This window comes from Crocuta crocuta, unplaced genomic scaffold (genome assembly GCF_008692635.1).
Source record: "Crocuta crocuta isolate KB4526 unplaced genomic scaffold, BGI_CrCroc_1.0 scaffold1758, whole genome shotgun sequence".
Taxonomy (NCBI): Eukaryota; Metazoa; Chordata; class Mammalia; order Carnivora; family Hyaenidae; genus Crocuta; species Crocuta crocuta.
The window spans coordinates 36,023-53,765 of NW_027531929.1; the positions used below are offsets into that span (position 1 = coordinate 36,023).

Consider the following 17,743-nt stretch of genomic DNA (forward strand, 5'->3'; position numbering starts at 1 on the left):
GTCTAATACCCCAGGAGAAACTGAATTCTGTCAACAGCCACTTGTTGTTCCAAGTGACCTTGGAAGCAGATCCTCGCTCAGCCAACACTTGAGGCCACAGCAGCTGACATCTGACTGGAACCTTGTAAGAGACCCTGAAAACCCAGCTAAGTAACAGTCACACTTTTGACTCACAGAAATTGTTGAAATAACAATGTTTTAAGCCGCTACATTTGGGGGTAACTTGTTACACAGCCTTAAATAACTAAAACATCTTCCAATCTCAAACTTCTCCTCCCCAGTGTGTGCGCATACACTCACACACACATACACATACACACCCCTCCTAATCTTGGCTTTTAGTAGATAACCTGGCCACCACCTATTTCATGGAGAAAGTAAATGTTTTCAGTTACATAGGAATCTCAACCTCTTGAAAGCAAATCTACACTCCTAAGAGCAATCTATTAATCTTTTCAGTGGCAAGACATGTCCTTCCTTCTAAGGCTGATTCATTCGCATATCGTCTCAACTTCATTTTCTCTAGTTTCTTCTTCTTTTAAACAGTCAGCCCCTTTTCCTCCTGTATTTTCATCATCTTCCTCTACTGGATCCTTTCCCATCAGCATTTAATTTGCTTAAGTCTCTCCCATCCCCAAACACAAAACTGGCTTGACCCATAACCCTCTATAGGTACCCCTTTCTTTCTTCCCTCATTTTTTAATGAGAATTCTATCATTATCATCTCATTTTATTTTCCTAACTATTCCTTAACCTACTTGGATATAGACTTCTCACCGCCACTGCCACCTTCCAGAGAATTTAACTAAAAACTGTTCTTGCTAAAGATCTTCTACCAAAGACATCCATGATGCCAAGTCTCATGGACCAACCCTTGCTAATTTTTACTTAGTTAGCTTGACCCCATGGCAGCATCTGGCACTGCTGATCACAACCTCTCTTTTGAAACACTGACTTGTTTTTCCTCCTTTCTCTAGCTGCCATATTGTCGTCTGAGGTTCTTCCTTTGTACTCAACCCATAAGCATTGATACTTATCAAGGATAAAGTTCTACACCCTCTTCCATTCTGATCCTGTGCACCAAAAGTCCAAACTCAACTGCTCTAGGAAGAAGGCAAGTAAAAATGAATGATGTGAGCTAGATTTAAGACATTAGAAAGTGATGAAGACTGTGAACTAGAATAACTTGAATCCCAAATAGAGAGAGCAGTCTCCATTTATCCTAACCCAATTGTTGTATAGGAAAGTAGTCCTATATACTGGAATTTTCAAAAGCCTGTTTCTATGTGCAGTTTCTTCATCTTGGAAAACACCATGTGAATAATGATGATAATATTAAAACAACAGTCAAGAATACTCTTTCCAGCAAGGCTATTATTCAGAATAGGAGAGATAAGAGTTTTTCAGACAAACAAAAACTAAAGTTCATGACCACTAAACTATCCCATAAGAAATATTAAAGGGGACTCTGTGGGTGAAGACTAAAGACCATACTTTGCAATATGAAAAGAGAGTATGAAAAGAAGGAAACACAAAGGCAGTAAAAATAAGCATTTCTGTAAAAACTCAAAGGATTGACAAAATAAAAGGATATAAAATATGAATACAAATTCATAAAATGGTGGGGAAAGAGGAGTAAAGAATGTGTTCAAACTTAAGTGACCATCAACTTACTATAGACTGCTATATGCAAAAGAGGTTATATACAAACCTAATGGTAACCACAATAAAAAATCAGATATGAAAAGAATAAAGAGAAAGGAATCAAAGTATATCACTAAAGAAAAAGAGCACACCAAAAGGATCAGAGAAAAATGACAAACAACCACAAAACAAGTAACAAAATAGCAATAAATACATATCTATCAACAATTACTTTGAATGTAAATAGACTGAATGTTCCAATCAAAAGACATAGGGTGACAGAGTGGATAAAAAAAATAAGACCCATCTATACACTGCCTACAAGACTCATTTCACACCTAAAGTCCCTTGCAGATTGAAAGCGAGGGGATGGAGAAATATTTATAATGCAAATGGATGTCAAAAGAAAGCCAGAGTAGCAATACTTACATCAGACAAAATAGATTTTAAAACAAAAATTGTAAAAAGAGACAAAGAAGGACTATATAATACTAAAGGTGACAATCCAATAAGAAGATAGAACAATGGTAAAAATTTATTCACCCAATATGGGAGCACCCAATATAGAACAATTAATAACAAACATAAAGAGCCTAACTGATAGTAATACAATAATAGTAGGGGACTTTGACACCCCACTTACATCGATGCATAGATCATCCAAACAGAAAACCAACAAAGAAACTGGGGCTTTGAATGGCACACTGGACCAGATGGATTTAACAGATATATTCAGAACATTTGATCCTAAAATAGCACAATACACATTCTTTTCAAGTGCACATGGAACATTCTCCAGAACAAATCACATATTAGGCCACAAAACAAGTCTCAACAGATTCAAAAAGATCAAAGCCATACCTGCATTTTTTTCTGACCACAATGCTATGAAACTAGAAATCAACCACAAGAAAAGGTCTGGAAAGGCCACAAATACATGGAGGTTAAGTAACATGTTACTAAATAATGAATGGGATGACCAAGAAATCAAAGAAGAAATCAAAAAGTACATGTAAATAAATGAAAATGAAACAACAATGGTCTAAAACCTTTGAAATGCAGCAAAAGTTGTTCTGAGAGGGAAGTTCATAGCAATACAGGCCTACCTGAAGAAGCAAGAAAAATCTCAAATAAACACCTTAACTTTACACGTAAAGGAGCTAGAAAAAGAAAAACAAAGAAACCCAAAACCAGCAGAAGGAAGGAAATAATAAAGATTAGAGCAGAAATAAGTGATACAGAAACTAAAAAAACAAACCAGAAGCTATTTCTTTCAAAAGATCAGCAAAACTGATAAACCTCTAGCCAGATTCAGAGAAAGAGAGAGAGAGAGAGAGAGAGAGAGAAAGAGAGAAAGGACTCAAACAAAATCACAAATGCAAGAGGAGAAGTAACAACCAACACCATATAAATACAAACAATTGCAAGAGAATAGTATGAATACCTATATGCCAACAAACTGGACAAGCTAGAAGAAATGAATAAATTCCTAGAAACATATAACCTATTGAAACTGAAATAGGAACAGAAAATTTGAACAGACTGATTACCAGTAAGAATATTGAATCAGTAATCAAAAAAACTCCCAACAAACAAAAGTCCAGGACCAGTTGGCTTCACAGGCAAATTCTACCAAACATTTAAAGAAGAGTTAATACCTATTCTCAAACTATTCCAAAAAGTCGAAGGAAAACTTCTAAATTCATTCTATGAGGTCAGTATCATCCTGACACCCAAACCAGATAAAGATATCACAAGAAAAAATAACTACAGGCCAATATCTCTGATGAACATAGATGCAAAAATCCTCAACAAAATACTAGCAAACTGAATCCAACAATACATTTACAAAAAAAAAAAAAAAAGTCATTCACCATGATCAAGTGGGATTTATTTCCAGATTGCAAGAGTAGTTTAATATTCCCAAATCAATCAACATAATACATCATCGCAGTAAGAAAAAGGATAAAAACCACAAGATCATTTCAATAGACACAGAAAAAGATTTGACAAAGTACAGCATCCATTTGTGATACATGCCTTCAATAAAGTAAGTTTAGAGGGAACATACTCAACACAATAAAGGCCATCTGTGGAAACCCCACAACAAATATCATATTCAGGGGGGGCAAACTGAGAGCTCTGCCCCTAAGGTTAGGAAGGAACAAGACAGGGGCGCCTGGGTGGCTTAGTCGGTTAAGCGTCCGACTTTCGCTTAGGTCATGATCTCGCGGTTCGTGGGTTCGAGCCACGCGTCGGGCTCTGTGCTGACTGCCAGCTCAGAGCCTGGAGCCTGCTTCAGATTCTGTGTCTCCCTCTCTCTCTGACCCTCCCCTGCTCACGCTGTCTCTCTCTCTCTCCTAGAAATAAATAAAACATTAAAAAAATTAAAAAAAAAAAAAGGAAGGAACAAGACAAGGATGTCCGCTGTCACCACGTGTATTCAACATAGTGCTGGAAATCCTAGCCACAGCAATCAGACAAGAGAAAGAAATAAAAGACATTCAAATTGGTAAGGAAGAAATAAAACTGCCTCTATTTGCAGATGACATGATACCCTATATACAGAAAATCTAAAAGACTCCACCAAAAAACTACTAGAACTGATAAGTGACTTCAGTAAACTTTCAGGATACTAAATCAGTGGGCAGAAATCTGTTGAATTTCTATACACTAATAATGAAGCAGCAGAAAGAGAGATTAAGAAAACAGTCCCATTTACAATTGCACCAAAAATAATAAGATACCTAGAAATAAACTTACTGAAGGGGTGAAAGACTTATACTCTGAAAGTATAAAATATTGATAAAAGATACTGAAGATGAGACAAAGAAATGGAAAGACATTCCACGCTCATGGATTGGAGCAAAAAGTATTGTTAAAATGTCTATACTACCTGAGGCACCTGGGTGGCTCAGTCAGTTGAGTGTCCAGCTCTTGGTTTCAGCTCAGGTCATGATCTCATGCTTTGTGAGTTTAAGCCCCACATCAGGCTCTGTGCTGGCAGGGCGGAGACTGCTTGGAATTCTCTCTCTGCCCTTCCCAGCTCACACACACACACACACACACACACACACACACACACACACACACACTCTCTCTCTCTCTCTCTCTCTCTCTCTCTCTAAATAAATAAATACAAACTTTTAAAAAATGTTTATACTACCCAAAGCAGTCTACAGATTAAATGCAATCTCTATCAAAATACCAACAGCATTTTTCACAGAAATATAACAAACAATCCTAAAATTTACATGGAACTACAAAACACCCTGATAGACAAAGTCATTTTGAAAAAGAAAAGTTGAAGCTTTCACATATCTGGACTTCAAGTTATATTACAAAACTGTAGTAATCCAAACAGTATAGTACTGGCACAAAAACAGACATACAGACCAATGGAACAGAATAGAAAACCCAATTATATGGTCAATTAATCTTTAACAAAGCAGGATAAGCAGGACAGAATATCCAATGGGAAAAATACAGTCTCTTCAACAAATGGTGTTGGGAAAACTGGTCAGATACATGCAAAAGAATAACACTGGACCACTTTCTCACATCATAAACAAAAAATAAACTCAAAATGGATTAAAGGCCTAAATGGGAGTCCTGAAGCCATAAAAATCCTGGAAAAGAGTACAGGCAGTATGGTCTCTGACATTGGCCACAGCAACATTTTTCTAGATATGTCTCTTGAAACAAGGGAAATAAAAGTAAAAATAAACGATTGGAACTACATCAAAACAAAAACTTCTACACAGTGAAGGAAACAATCAACAAAACTGAAAGGCAACTTACTGAATGGAAGAAGATAGTTGCAAATTGCATATCCCATAAAGGATTAGTACCTAAAATACATGAAGAACTTACACAAAACAGCACCAAAAACATCCAAGTAATCCAATTTAAACATGGGCAGAAGACATGAACAGACATTTCTCCAAAGACATATAGATTGTCAACAGACACATAAAAATATGCTCAACATTACCCACCATCCGGGAAATACAAAGTGAAACCACAGTGAGGTATCACCTCACACCTGTCAGGATAGCTAAACTCAAAAAGACAAGAAACAGCAAATGTTGGTGAGGATGTGGAGAAAAAGGAACCCTCTTGCACTATTGGTAGGAATGCAAACAGGTACAGCCACTGTGGAAAATGGCATGAAGATTCCTCAAGAAGTTAAAAATAGAACTACCCCACAATCCAGTAATTGCACTAGTGAGTATTTACCCACAGAATACAAAAACACTAACTGAAAGGGATACATGCGGGACACCTGCGTGGCTCAGTCAGTTGGGCATCTGACTTCGGCTTGGGTCAAAATCTTATGGTTCTTGAGTTCAAGCCCCACATTGGGCTCTCTGCTGTCAGTGCAGAGTCTACCTCCGATCCTCTGTCCTCCCCCACTTGCATACTTGCTCTCCCAAAAATAAACATGAAAAAAAAGGGGATACATGCACCTCTATGTTTATAGCAGCATTATTTACAATAGCCAAATTATAAAAGTGGCCCATGTATCCATTGATAAATGGACAAGGAAGTCATGTGTGTGTTTACATGGAATATTATTTAGCCCTAAAAAGAATGAAATCTCAACATTTGCAATGACATGGATAGAGCTAGAGTATAATGCTAAGTGAAATAAGTGAGAGAAAGACGAATACCAGATGATTTCACTCATATAGAATTTAAGAAACAAAAACAAATGAGCAAAGGAAAAGAGACAAACCAAAAAACAGACTCTTAACTATGATTATAGAGAACAAACTGATGGTTACCGGGGTAGGTGGGTGAAGGATCGAGTGAAATAGGTGATGGGTATTAAGGAGTCTGACAAGCACTGGGTGATGTATGAAATTATTGAATTACTATATTGTACACCTGAAACTAATAACACTGTATGGTAACTATATTGGAATTAAAGAATAAATAAATAAATAAACTTTGCATTTGAATAGATGAAAAAACTCATCTGTTTCCATGGCTTCAATATCCGCTTTAAGCTAAAGATTTCCAAATCCCTAAGGCTACCACTCTCTCCCCTAAATTCTATACAGGTCCATATATACGATGAATCATTTAGCACCCATGATGTGTTTCCAGCCGATGTGGATTCTATTTCTAGATTCCATCCAATTCTCTAATCCCCATTTACCACCATGATTCAATCTCCTTTACTAACAGCTTCCCCCTGGCCTCTACTTGCATCTTCGCTCGTTAGTCTATTCTCTATATTGGGGCTAGAACTATCTTTTTAAAAAGTAAATCTTCATGTGTTACTTTCCTGCTCAACCTTCAAGGTTTCCCTTTGTGACTATAAGAAAATCTATCATCTTTAACACTGTTTACCAGGCCCTTGTGGGTAGGCCCCGTGGGTCTGCCTGACCCACATTCTTTTAGTTCTCAGAATGCTAGAATCTCGGTGCCTCTGAATGTGCTGAGTACCCTTGGATAAGAATATTCAGACTTCATATTGCTTCTTCCAGGTCACTAGTTTTCCTTGACGACCCACACTCCCTGCCCCAGATTACTTTGTTCTTCACATCTCCTAGCACTCGGAAGTCTGCACCCAGGCAATTGACTGTACAAAGTATCTATCTACTCTATCAGACTAAGATTAGAAAGAAACTACATACACCTTGTTCATCACTTAATTTCTCAGTCCCTACCACAGCGCTGGCTCTCAATAAATGTCTGTTAAAACAATGATTACACTCATCCTTGCATATAGCCAGGTATTTTGAGTCTTTCCCTAATCCCCACTCTTATTTTCTTCTGAGAGATTAAAGTAAATCTCTGTTACCCACCCAAAAGCATTTTTTTTTTTTTCTGGATGAAGGAATGAATGACCCAGCGAAGAGAAGCTGATTGTAGGTCACTGGCTTCTTTAAGCGCAGGGGTTGGGAGTGGAGAGCTGTAGTAACAGCATCATGTGTAAATAATCCGAGCAGATCCAGGTCCCAAGCCTAGCAAGCACGTGCTGCCAGCAGAGCGCGGAGAGGGCGGGCACCCGGGAGGAAGGTCCCAGGCGGCCGGAACGTGCTCGCGCCCGTGGCCGCCGCCCGCGCCGCGGCCGCCCGGGTCTCGGAGCGAGCGCACGTGTGCCGGCCAGACCCAGCAGAGGCAGTGCCCGGGCAACCGTGAGGAAATGGAGGGCGAGGCGCTGTTTAGGGGTAGGAGTCAGTGTGGGTCGAGTTTCGCCCGGAGAGAGGAAATCGGGGAAGAAGATCTGAGGGCCGGAGAGGAGAGAAGAAAGATCAAGAGCTAGGTAAGGCGGGCCGACCTAGCGCTTGGGAGGAAAGGGGGCGGGGCGGGAGGAGCCGCGGAATAAAAGCGCACCGGGGACGAGTTGCGAGTTTATTCCGACGTCCGGGTCGGAAGCGCTCACACCTGGTGTCCTGCGAGGATGGGTGGAAGGGCAGGGTTTAGGATTTAGGATCTAGGGTCCCCGCCCCGGGTACGGCCTGGCCCAGAACTGGCTCAACCCCAGCACAGCCGGACTTCCTCCTCCCAGCGTTCGCGGCCTCACTCTCGCCGAGCGCCAAATCCGCCACCAGCGGGGCGGGTGGAGGCGTGGCTTCTTCCCTCCGTGGTCGGCGCTTGGTCGGCGTCCGCGTCAGCTTAAGCCCGGCGCGGTGACGCAGTACGTCGACGTAAGTGACGCGCAGGCCCGGGCCGCTCCTCCTTCACTGAGTGAGTGCCGGCCCGGTCCGGGCGGGGGAGAAGAGGGAGGGCGGGGGAGGGAGAGGCGACTCGGGGNTCTGCCCACCCGCTTCAGCTCGCGTCTCCCGACTCCAATTAGGTCAGGCTCGGAGTCCCGCGGCCGTGGCTCCGGCCCCCAACGCGCGGCTCCCACCCGGCTCGCCTTTCTTTCTTTCCTCGCCTTCCTCTCCTCTTGCCTCCCCCTCCCCCCCCTTCTTTTCACGTAGCTGGGGTTTTGTTTTTTGTTGTTTTATGCTTTAGGGGTTTTGTGCCTCGGCCCGAGCTCATGGGTGTACGTTATCATGCTCCTCTTTTGTAGAGCAATCCGACGGCCATGGAGGCCGAAGAGACGATGGAATGCCTTCAGGAGTTCCCGGAACATCATAAAATGATCCTGGACCGATTGAATGAACAGCGAGAACAGGATCGGTTTACTGACATCACCCTGATTGTCGACGGTGGGTAGGGTGGTGGGCAGAGCAGTGAATTTGTGGCTACCGTTCTTATCTCCCCTTCCCCCACCCGCCTTTTATACCCACCCTCTGTGGACTGTGCCTATGGAGTGTGCGCTGGGACGCGGGGGGACTTGTCGCTGTCCACTCACAGACCGTATTGCAAAAGGCTAGTTGGCTGGTCATGCTTTCAACATAATCACATCTTAACTTCTTGCAGCCTTTTGAAGTTTTCCTGTTGCACACATTAGTGCAAGATGATGGCGTGGAGATAGAGAGGATGTCTCTAAATGTTTGGTTAATAACTTTCTGGTCGTATACTGCTTGGAGGAGCCTTTCACAACAATCATTTGAGAAGTGTTGATTCTTCCTGCGTTCCCAGATGATCTTGGAGGGAGAATGTGAGAGATTCCTTTGCAGCATTGGTACCCTCTTTGGGAAGCCTCCAAATCAAATGGGGTCTTTACCAGTATTCCGTGCTTGGTAAAATGATCTGGATTTGTTAAGATTCCAGTTGTCATTATAATGGAGGCAAATATAGCTTGGGTATCTTTTCTTTTTAGTGAAAAGAGACTTCCCAAGGCAAGCTATTCTTTATTATAGACGTGCTTCTAAATATTAGGCATATTAACATTTTTCCATAGCAAATACATCCAGCATTATGTTTGTTCTGTGGCTTTTTCTTCTCTTTCCAAACGATGTATAACTTTCTGGGTTGTTTATATTTTGCAGTTTCAACTAAATCCAATATACCTTTCACTCTTTAAGTAATAAGCTTCTTACCTCTTTTAGTTTTGTAAACTGGCTTTTATAAAGTTGACTTCATAAGGTCTTTGAGATAAAGATTTGGGTTGTCTAATTGAAACTGGAATTTGTTAAGATCGCTACTTAGAATATTCTGACTTTAGTTCAGTAATTTGTATAGTCTTAGTGATTGTATTAGAAGAAAGATCTACTTTATATAATTTCCTACTTTGTTTTATGATTTTACTTTTGATTTTTGAATACATGTGATACTTTTTTTTCTTCTTTTCCTTTTCTTTTCTTTTCTTTTTTTTTTTTTTTAAATCTAGGACACCATTTTAAGGCCCACAAAGCTGTTTTGGCTGCTTGCAGTAAGTTCTTCTACAAATTCTTTCAGGAGTTTACTCAGGAACCTTTGGTGGAGATAGAAGGTAAATGCTTGTTTTTTTAAAATTTTATTTATTTATTTTGAGAGAGAGTGTGCCCATGCGTGCGTACCCATGCATGTGTGCACATGCAAGCAGGGGAGGGAGAGGCAGAGAAAGGGGAGGGTGAGAATCCCAGGCAGGCTCCTTGCTGCAACACAAGCTCAACACAGGGGACAGGGGACAAGGGACGTGGTGCTTGGGGGTAGATCTCGCAAACCCATGAGGTCATGACCTGAAGACGCTTAACCAACTTGAGCTACCCAGGCACCCTGGTAAATGCTTGTTTTAGATACAATATTTAGCAAGCGTTATAATTGATGAAGTGTACTGTAGGAAATAGGCATCAGTGGTTCCTCTTAGGTGACTGGATAAATTGTTCTTTTGACACTTGAGAATTCTTACTTTCAGTAAAGTGCTTGGTAAAATGATCTGCCAGGGAAAACACTTACATTAGATGGTAGATGTTGATCTCTTAAAGGAGTCTTTTCCACTTCTAAAACCAGTGGTCACTCTTTTGAAAACATGTATTAGAAGTGATTCCCATCTATGTTTCAGACTGGTAGGGATGCTGCAGGGGATGCAGGGATGCAGTGGAGGCTTCTTAACCAGCAGAGGTGCATATGCTATGCACAAAATGAAGTGTGCTGCCATAATAAGGAAAAGGCTAGGAAAGATGAACTGAAGTAGTATTCAGAAGTTCTACTGGATATAGGGTCTGGGATAGAAGGACTCATTCAATAGATACTGCCTTGGAGTAGAAAGTGATTTTTGTACTTGCCGGTAATAGTTTCCCAAGTGGTAGCTGTAGTGCTCTTTAGTTTATGTGCATTTTCTGAGGTTTACAGCAATCCTCTGAAGTAAGCGGTATTATTTCCAATTTACACATCAGGGAACAGGCCCTAAATGGTTACTTGCTCAATGTTGCCCAGCTAGTAAGGGATTCACTTTGTGTATTACCATGCTTTCATCTTTTGCTACTACATTACTTACCACTCCCCACCATCCAAAACTGTAGAAAATACTTGTCTACGTAAATACAGAATTTCAGCTCTTTTGGTGTTCTTGAGTTTCGGTTTTGTGTCTTCACTGTGTGTATATATATTCTTTGTTACGAATGAGTTGCCTGGAAACACTGTTCCCTTGGGAAAATTTGGTGCCCTGGGGAGTAAAAGAAAATGTGAAAAGTTAAGCATTTTCCTCTTGGTGGGGTGAGGGTGGGGGTTTACATTCCAGTTTAGCATTCTGGCTGATATATCCATAGATAATCTTTTCATTATCTGTGATGGACAGCCACAGGCATAATAGAAATCCACGAAGCTTACTAGAGTGAGAATCTAGCTGCCTACACAGTGTTAATTTCTATTACAGGGCAAGATTTTATTCATTTATTTACCTCAGCTACTGTGTGACGCCAGGCAGGTTACTTTACTTGAGTTGCATATTTGTCTCCTCATCTGAAAATTCTTCAATTCTTTATAGGCTTGTAATGATTGGTTGAAATAACATGTGCAGAGTGCTGAGCATAGTTTTGGTGCATTGTCAGACCTTAATAAATTGGGGCTATTTGTCAGATTGAATGCTTGTTAAGGGTTTACGTACTGTGCCTGATCCAGGAAATGAAGAATTGATGAATAAGACAGACTGTAAAGAATTTGCAAATTTAATCACACAGCAGCAACAGATACAGAAAGGAGAGCAAAAAGTGTTGCAGAGACTTATTGTGGAATGGTGTCTCTGCGGAGTCTACCTTGAAGAGATAAGACAGATTTCAAAGAAGAGTCGACTTCTGCTTTTTAAGCAGATTAAGTGGCCCCTGTCTAGACTATACATTGCTTTTGGAGGAAGAAGTATACCTGGGGAAGTAGGGTCTTCTTTTCTGGAGACCAATCACCTTGAGACTGTCTCTTGTACTTTTTAGTACCTCTGACCTGCTACCTTCATTATAGTATAGCACATACAAGCCTTCAGTACTTAATATGACAGATGAGAAAATCTAAGAACGATATCTGTTTTTGTTATTTGCCAGGTTCAGGATTAAAGAATCAGTTTGGCTCTGTGTTTTTGTTTTTCTTTTGGTGTTTTCTTTTAATTAAAAAATTGTTTTAATGTTTTTTTACTCATTTTTGAAAGTGCACACACACAGGTGCATGTGAGCAGGAGAGGGGCAGAGAGAAAAGGAGAGAGAGAATCCCAAGCAGGCTCCGTACTTGTCAGTGAGGAGCCTGAAGCAGGGGTGAAACTTAACGGGCTGCAAGATCACAAGCTGAAATCAAGATTTGGACACTTAACTGACTGAGCCACCAAGGCACCCCTTGGCTCAGTGTTTTCTTAAGCCCTTAACTTCGAGATCACTGTACAATCTGTCTAGGTCACCTGGCTATAAAGAAAGCCCTAGGCATGTAATTAGAAAACCTGCCTTGTTCTGGCTCTCCTGTTTTGGCAGTTGTATAACCTTGGACATGGTGTCTTCCTTTTCTTTTTCTAATCTGTGAGATATGTCAAGTATGATTTTACCATGTCATGGACATTTTGATGTTATGACATTCTGTGCTGTTAAAATCCTCTGGAGAATGGTGCTTTTGTTGTTGTTTTGATTTTTTTTTTTTTTTTTTTTTTTTTTTTTGTTTTTTTTTTTTTTTTTTTTTTTTAGCAGGCAGTCAACCTGGTATAGGCCCAGTCTGGGCTTATTTGGGCTGTGGATGCAATTCCAATTTGTTTTTCAAAACCCTTGCTGTGCTGCTCGGGCGCCAGGTGTCCCGACCTGGGTCCACATCATCATGCAGTGCTCAGGCCCTTGCCGTACTGCCTCATGTCAGCTCCGCGCGGCGCTCGGGGGGCTAGTGCTAGGCTGCACTCACTCCCAGGGACCTTTTTCTAGCTCCCTCTTCTGACTTCTGAACTTTAGCTCCCAGGTACAACTTTTCCTGATCCTCTGGCTAGAAAACTAGGATTTTTAGCTTCCCTGTGTGGACATAAACTTCCCACAGTGGGATCCGTTTCCTAGACTAAGTGGCGAGAGAGAAAAAATAACCAGTCTCTCCATGCTCTTGGAGATCATTCCTAGATTTCTTTCAGAAAGAAGAGCCTAAGAATCAGTGCCTTCTTGGTGGCCACCAGCCACAGCTGTGCAGCATAAGAACTGAGACTTGCCTTGAGGCAGGGGAGAGGAATAAAAACCAAGTATTTCCTCTCCCCCTCCCCCCACACACATACTCTCCATTCCCTTTCTTGGTTCTCTAGCCAGACTTTTCTTCTGTACCTGCTACATAGTTACAGGATTTAGGCTGTCTTCAAGTGTAAGCCGGGATATGTGAGAGGAAAACTAAAAACCAGGAAACTCACTGCTGCTCTTTTGAGTTTTGATTTCTGTCCCCAGCCTGCTTACTTCTGTTCATCTTTTCTGAGTCCTTATCTATTTGCTTTATGTATTCTGCCCAGGATTTTTAATTGAAATCAGTGGACAAGATAGGGTGGAGTTTGCTTTCTCCATCTTAGCTACAATTTTAACCTTCATCTGTAAAATATGAATAATGACCTCACTCTGTAGATCTAGAATGCTGTCCTGCCCTGCTTTGCTTCTTTCTAAGTGGAGGAAAAAGAAGATTTAGATTAAGGTGTTCATATTGACGGGTTCCTTAGATACTCAGAAAAATTATATTCTGCTGCACACTTCTGTTATGAAACAAGCAAGGGATTGATGAAAAGGTAGACAGATTTGGAAGTTACCAAACTAGTCCTGATAAAGAATAAAGTGTTTTCGCAACTGTGCAGCATCTGTCACCACATCACCTACCTGGGCAGGTGTTAACAGTTTGGTCCATGTTAGCTATAGGTCAGTAGTTTATTCCTAGGACTAGTGCTGGACTGGTGACTTAAGCACCTAAGGTGCTTGAAAAAAAAAAAAAAGTATCCCAGTTTTGATTCTAGGGATCAGAGACCCATGCTTTTGTTAAGTCTGCAATGATTCTAATTAACCAAACTTGGGAACTAAGTCTGTAATTCCTTATTCAAATCCTTGAAGGCCAGATGATTCCTGAAATTAGAAATTTTCTAAAGATAATGCAGTCTGTGTATTACATTATAATCCCAGTGGGGTCTAGGGTGACATCCTGTAACCAAATAATAGTTCAGAGTAGCACGTAATATTTACTCTAAGTGGGATGAGGACTATACATAGCCTAATGTCTATTCAGAACAAATATTGCTATCAAATTAACGGGAAAACTTCTGGTCTTATGAGATTTGGGGGACTTTGGAATTGTGAATAAGAGATTGTGGGCCTGTAATGAGTTAAGCTGTAGGTATTCAAAGTCTTCCAAGCAGGAGTGTTTCCTGCCATCATCTTATTTAAAAATCTTTATGTTGGACTTAGGAGTTGAGGCATCTGGGTTTGATTCTAGTTTCATCTCTTCAGTAACTTGCCAAAGTCACAGTTACTGACTTTTCTGTGCCTCAGTTTTCCTATCTGTGAAATGGAGATTATTATAGTAAGTTCTCCATAGGACTGATATGAGGATAGAGTTAATACTTATGATGTGTTTAGAGTCATGCCTGGTATTTGTAGTATTATATGTCATTCCATTTCAAGAAAAATACACATTAAAAAATTTTTTTAGTGTGTATTTTTCAAAGAGAGAGAGCACGAATAGGGGAGGGATTGAGAGAGGGGTGACACAGAATCCAAAGCAGGCTCCAGGCTCTGACTGTCAGCACAGAGCCCAACACAGGACTGAACCCCCGAACCACAAGATCATGACATGAGCCAAAGTCGGATGTTTAACTGACAAAGCCACCCAGGCACCCCTACATATTGTTTTTTCCAAACGAGTGGGTTGGTTTTTTTTTTTTTTTAAGTTTATTTATTTTGAGAGAGAGCAGGGAAGGGGCAGAGAGAGGGACAGACAAAATCCTAGGCAGACTCTAAGCTGTCAGTGTAGAGCCCAGTGTGGCACTCAAACCCGCAAACTGAGATCATGACCTGAGCTGAGATCAAGAGTCAGACACTTTAATGACTGAGCCACCCAAGCGCCCCAACAAAGGACTTTTATTAATAAACTTTTAAACATTTGATCAAAACTCCTTAAATTTAGTTATCTGTACCTCAGGCTACTTTCATATAATAACTTTCATATGGCGAAAAGACAACCAGGAAAACAAAGATTTAGGGGAGAACCAAATAAAGGTAACTTTCAAAGAATCTAGTTATTTTTAGTTTGCTTATGCAGGTGTATAAAATGCATAGGAAGAACATAAAAGTATTTTTGAATTTGCAGTTATGCAAATTATGTGCATTTGGGACCTGGGCATTTCTTAGTTTAAAAATTCTATGTTAAAAGTAGTTTTTTCTTGGAGTCCCTGGCTGGCCCATTTGGTGGAGCATGCAGCTCTTGATCTTGGGGTTATGTTTGAGCCCCACTTTGAGTGTAGAGATTACTTAACATCCTTGAAAATAAAAGTGGTTTTCTATTTGTTTCTTTCAATACATTTTTGTAGCCTTGCATCAGCAGACTGAAACAATAATATATAGCACTAAAGAGCAGAAAGAAATAGAGTATCCTTTTGGGCCAAAATTTAAACATAAAACTTATAAAGAAAAGTTGGAATCATTGAAATTTAATTTTGAAAGTAACTTTAGCCCTTACTCATTCCTACTTTGTGTGTCTGCATTTTAGGGATCATTGTTTAGGTACTGTGAGGTGAGTGTAGAGACAAAAATCATTTCCCTCATGTAACTTAGAGTCCGGGGATGCCCATGGGTTTTAATTATCAGAACAGGTTCAGCCTGGGGGCAGTACTAGAAAGTTTCATTAAGGGTGCGGCATTAGAATTGGGCCTTCAAGGGCAGTAGGACTTAGATAGATATAAAGTGATTAAGCATTCATTAAGGAGGGTTAAGTGTTAAGGCAAGGAAGCTTTTAGAAGTGAAGCCTTTGTTTAAGGTTCAGTATATAGTATGGGATTGATGCAGTTTAAAATTTGGAAGGGAAAATAGTGGAAATAGAAAAATAATGTGAAGTACCTTGAAATAAAGGCAAAGTGGTATGCAGCTTTATTTGCTGAGCTGTGGAAAGCCTTTGAAGATTTGGAGCTGAGTTGATGCAGTGATCTCTGGCAAGGAACATAGCATGTCTGACATGTAATAGCCAATTTATATATTCAAGTGATAGATTTTACTGTTCATAAGAATGTTAGGAAATCTTTGGGAAAGATCTTAAAGCAGTTTGGTAGTTAGTGCTAGAACTTGGCTACAGGATTACTGTACTGTTAATGAGAATTCCACCAGAAAGTAATTTTCCAAAATTCAGATACTAATCAGGTTTTAACATTGAGCTTTTTTTTTCCTTTACTAAATGTTAGAAGATTTGAATCAGTGGGCAAACATGCTAATGCACATCTTTTTTTTTTCTTTTTTTACAGGTGTTAGTAAAATGGCCTTCCGTCATTTAATTGAGTTCACATATACAGCAAAATTAATGATACAAGGAGAAGAAGAAGCCAATGATGTATGGAAAGCAGCAGAGTTTCTACAAATGCTAGAAGCTATCAAAGCCCTTGAAGTCAGGTAATTACTTATTTTCATAGTGATGCACAGATGGTTCTCTTCAGTCATGTACGCCCTGTTAGTCAAGAATTTATTGTACGTGTCATGCCATAAAGGACTGACATTTTGAAATTAAGAATATTTAAGGATCTATAAAATTCTGGATAGTGATTGTTCTTTCTCTCACACTTGATTTCTTGTCCTTTTGTAAAAACTTCTAAGTTTAATTAAAGTAACATCTTTTGTATCTAATAAAGTCAAGAGGACTCAGCAGCTTTTAAAGAGTTGTTTTGTTAGGTTTGAGTTGTTAACTGCACCAAGCTCTATTTAAAAAGAATTTGACTTACAAAAATTAACACAGTCCTGTTTAAGAATAAGTGAGGAAATGGATGAAGATAAATAGGCCACATGGGGCAACAATCAGTGAAGTTAGAAATTTGGTAGTCAATATGAATGCCGTTCAGGTCTATATACTTGCTAGGTGGGCTAAATCTAGCTCTGAATTCTGAAGTACCTAATGCATAGAAAAAGGAAAGAAAAATCTTAAGTTACATTATTCGTGGTTACGAGAACAAATCAGTTGTTTCGGAGCCATTCCTGGTATTAAGACACATAATTTCTCATAGAAAGTGTTAAGAAAACATTAAATGACATAACAAAGACTTCAACATCTTGCATAATGAACAGTGGCAGTATAACATAGTGACTGAGAACAGGGTGCCTGGGTGGCTCAGACAGTTATCAGAGCATCTGACTCTTTTTTTTTTTTTTTTTTTTTACAAATAGTTTATTGTCAAATAACTCTTTTAGTTGAGAGCGCTGCTATGAACATTGGGGTACATGTGCTCCTATGCCTCAGCATTTCTGTATCCCTTGGGTAAATTCCTAGCAGTGCTATTGCTGGGTCATAGGGGAGTTCTGTTGTTAGTTTCCTGAGGAACCTCCACACTGTTTTCCAGAGGGGCTGTACCAGTTTACATTCCCACCAACAGTGTAGGAGGGTGCCCGTTTCTCCACATCCTCGCCAGCATCTAGAGTTCTCTGATTTGCTCATTTTAGCCACTCTGNCATCCGACTCTTGATACTGGGTCAGGTAATGATCTCGCATTTGTGAGATCAAACTCCTCTTGGGACTCCATGCTGAGCGTGGAACCTGCTTGGGATTCTCTCTCTCCCTCTCTCTGCCCCATCCCTGCTCACACACATATATACACACACTCTGT

At 40.1% G+C, this 17,743-nt stretch overlaps 1 protein-coding gene across 6 annotated transcripts in view; it reads left to right on the top strand.

Moving 5' to 3' along the window:
• The first annotated feature begins 7,714 nt into the window (after positions 1-7,714).
• Positions 7,715-17,743, top strand: part of ZNF131 (zinc finger protein 131) — a 28,675-nt gene continuing 18,646 nt past the window's right edge. For 2 of the 6 annotated variants that reach the window (XM_077775002.1, XM_077775007.1), the window contains exons 1-4: positions 7,715-7,921; positions 8,675-8,813; positions 9,881-9,982; positions 16,397-16,541. In XM_077775002.1, the coding sequence (XP_077631128.1) occupies positions 8,690-8,813; positions 9,881-9,982; positions 16,397-16,541 (371 nt within the window). In that variant the 5' untranslated portion in view covers positions 7,715-7,921; positions 8,675-8,689. Of the gene's footprint in view, positions 7,922-8,246; positions 8,347-8,407; positions 8,456-8,674; positions 8,814-9,880; positions 9,983-16,396; positions 16,542-17,743 lie in introns of those variants that run through there. The other 4 variants (XM_077775006.1, XM_077775004.1, XM_077775005.1 and 1 more) reach the window with 4 other exon arrangements.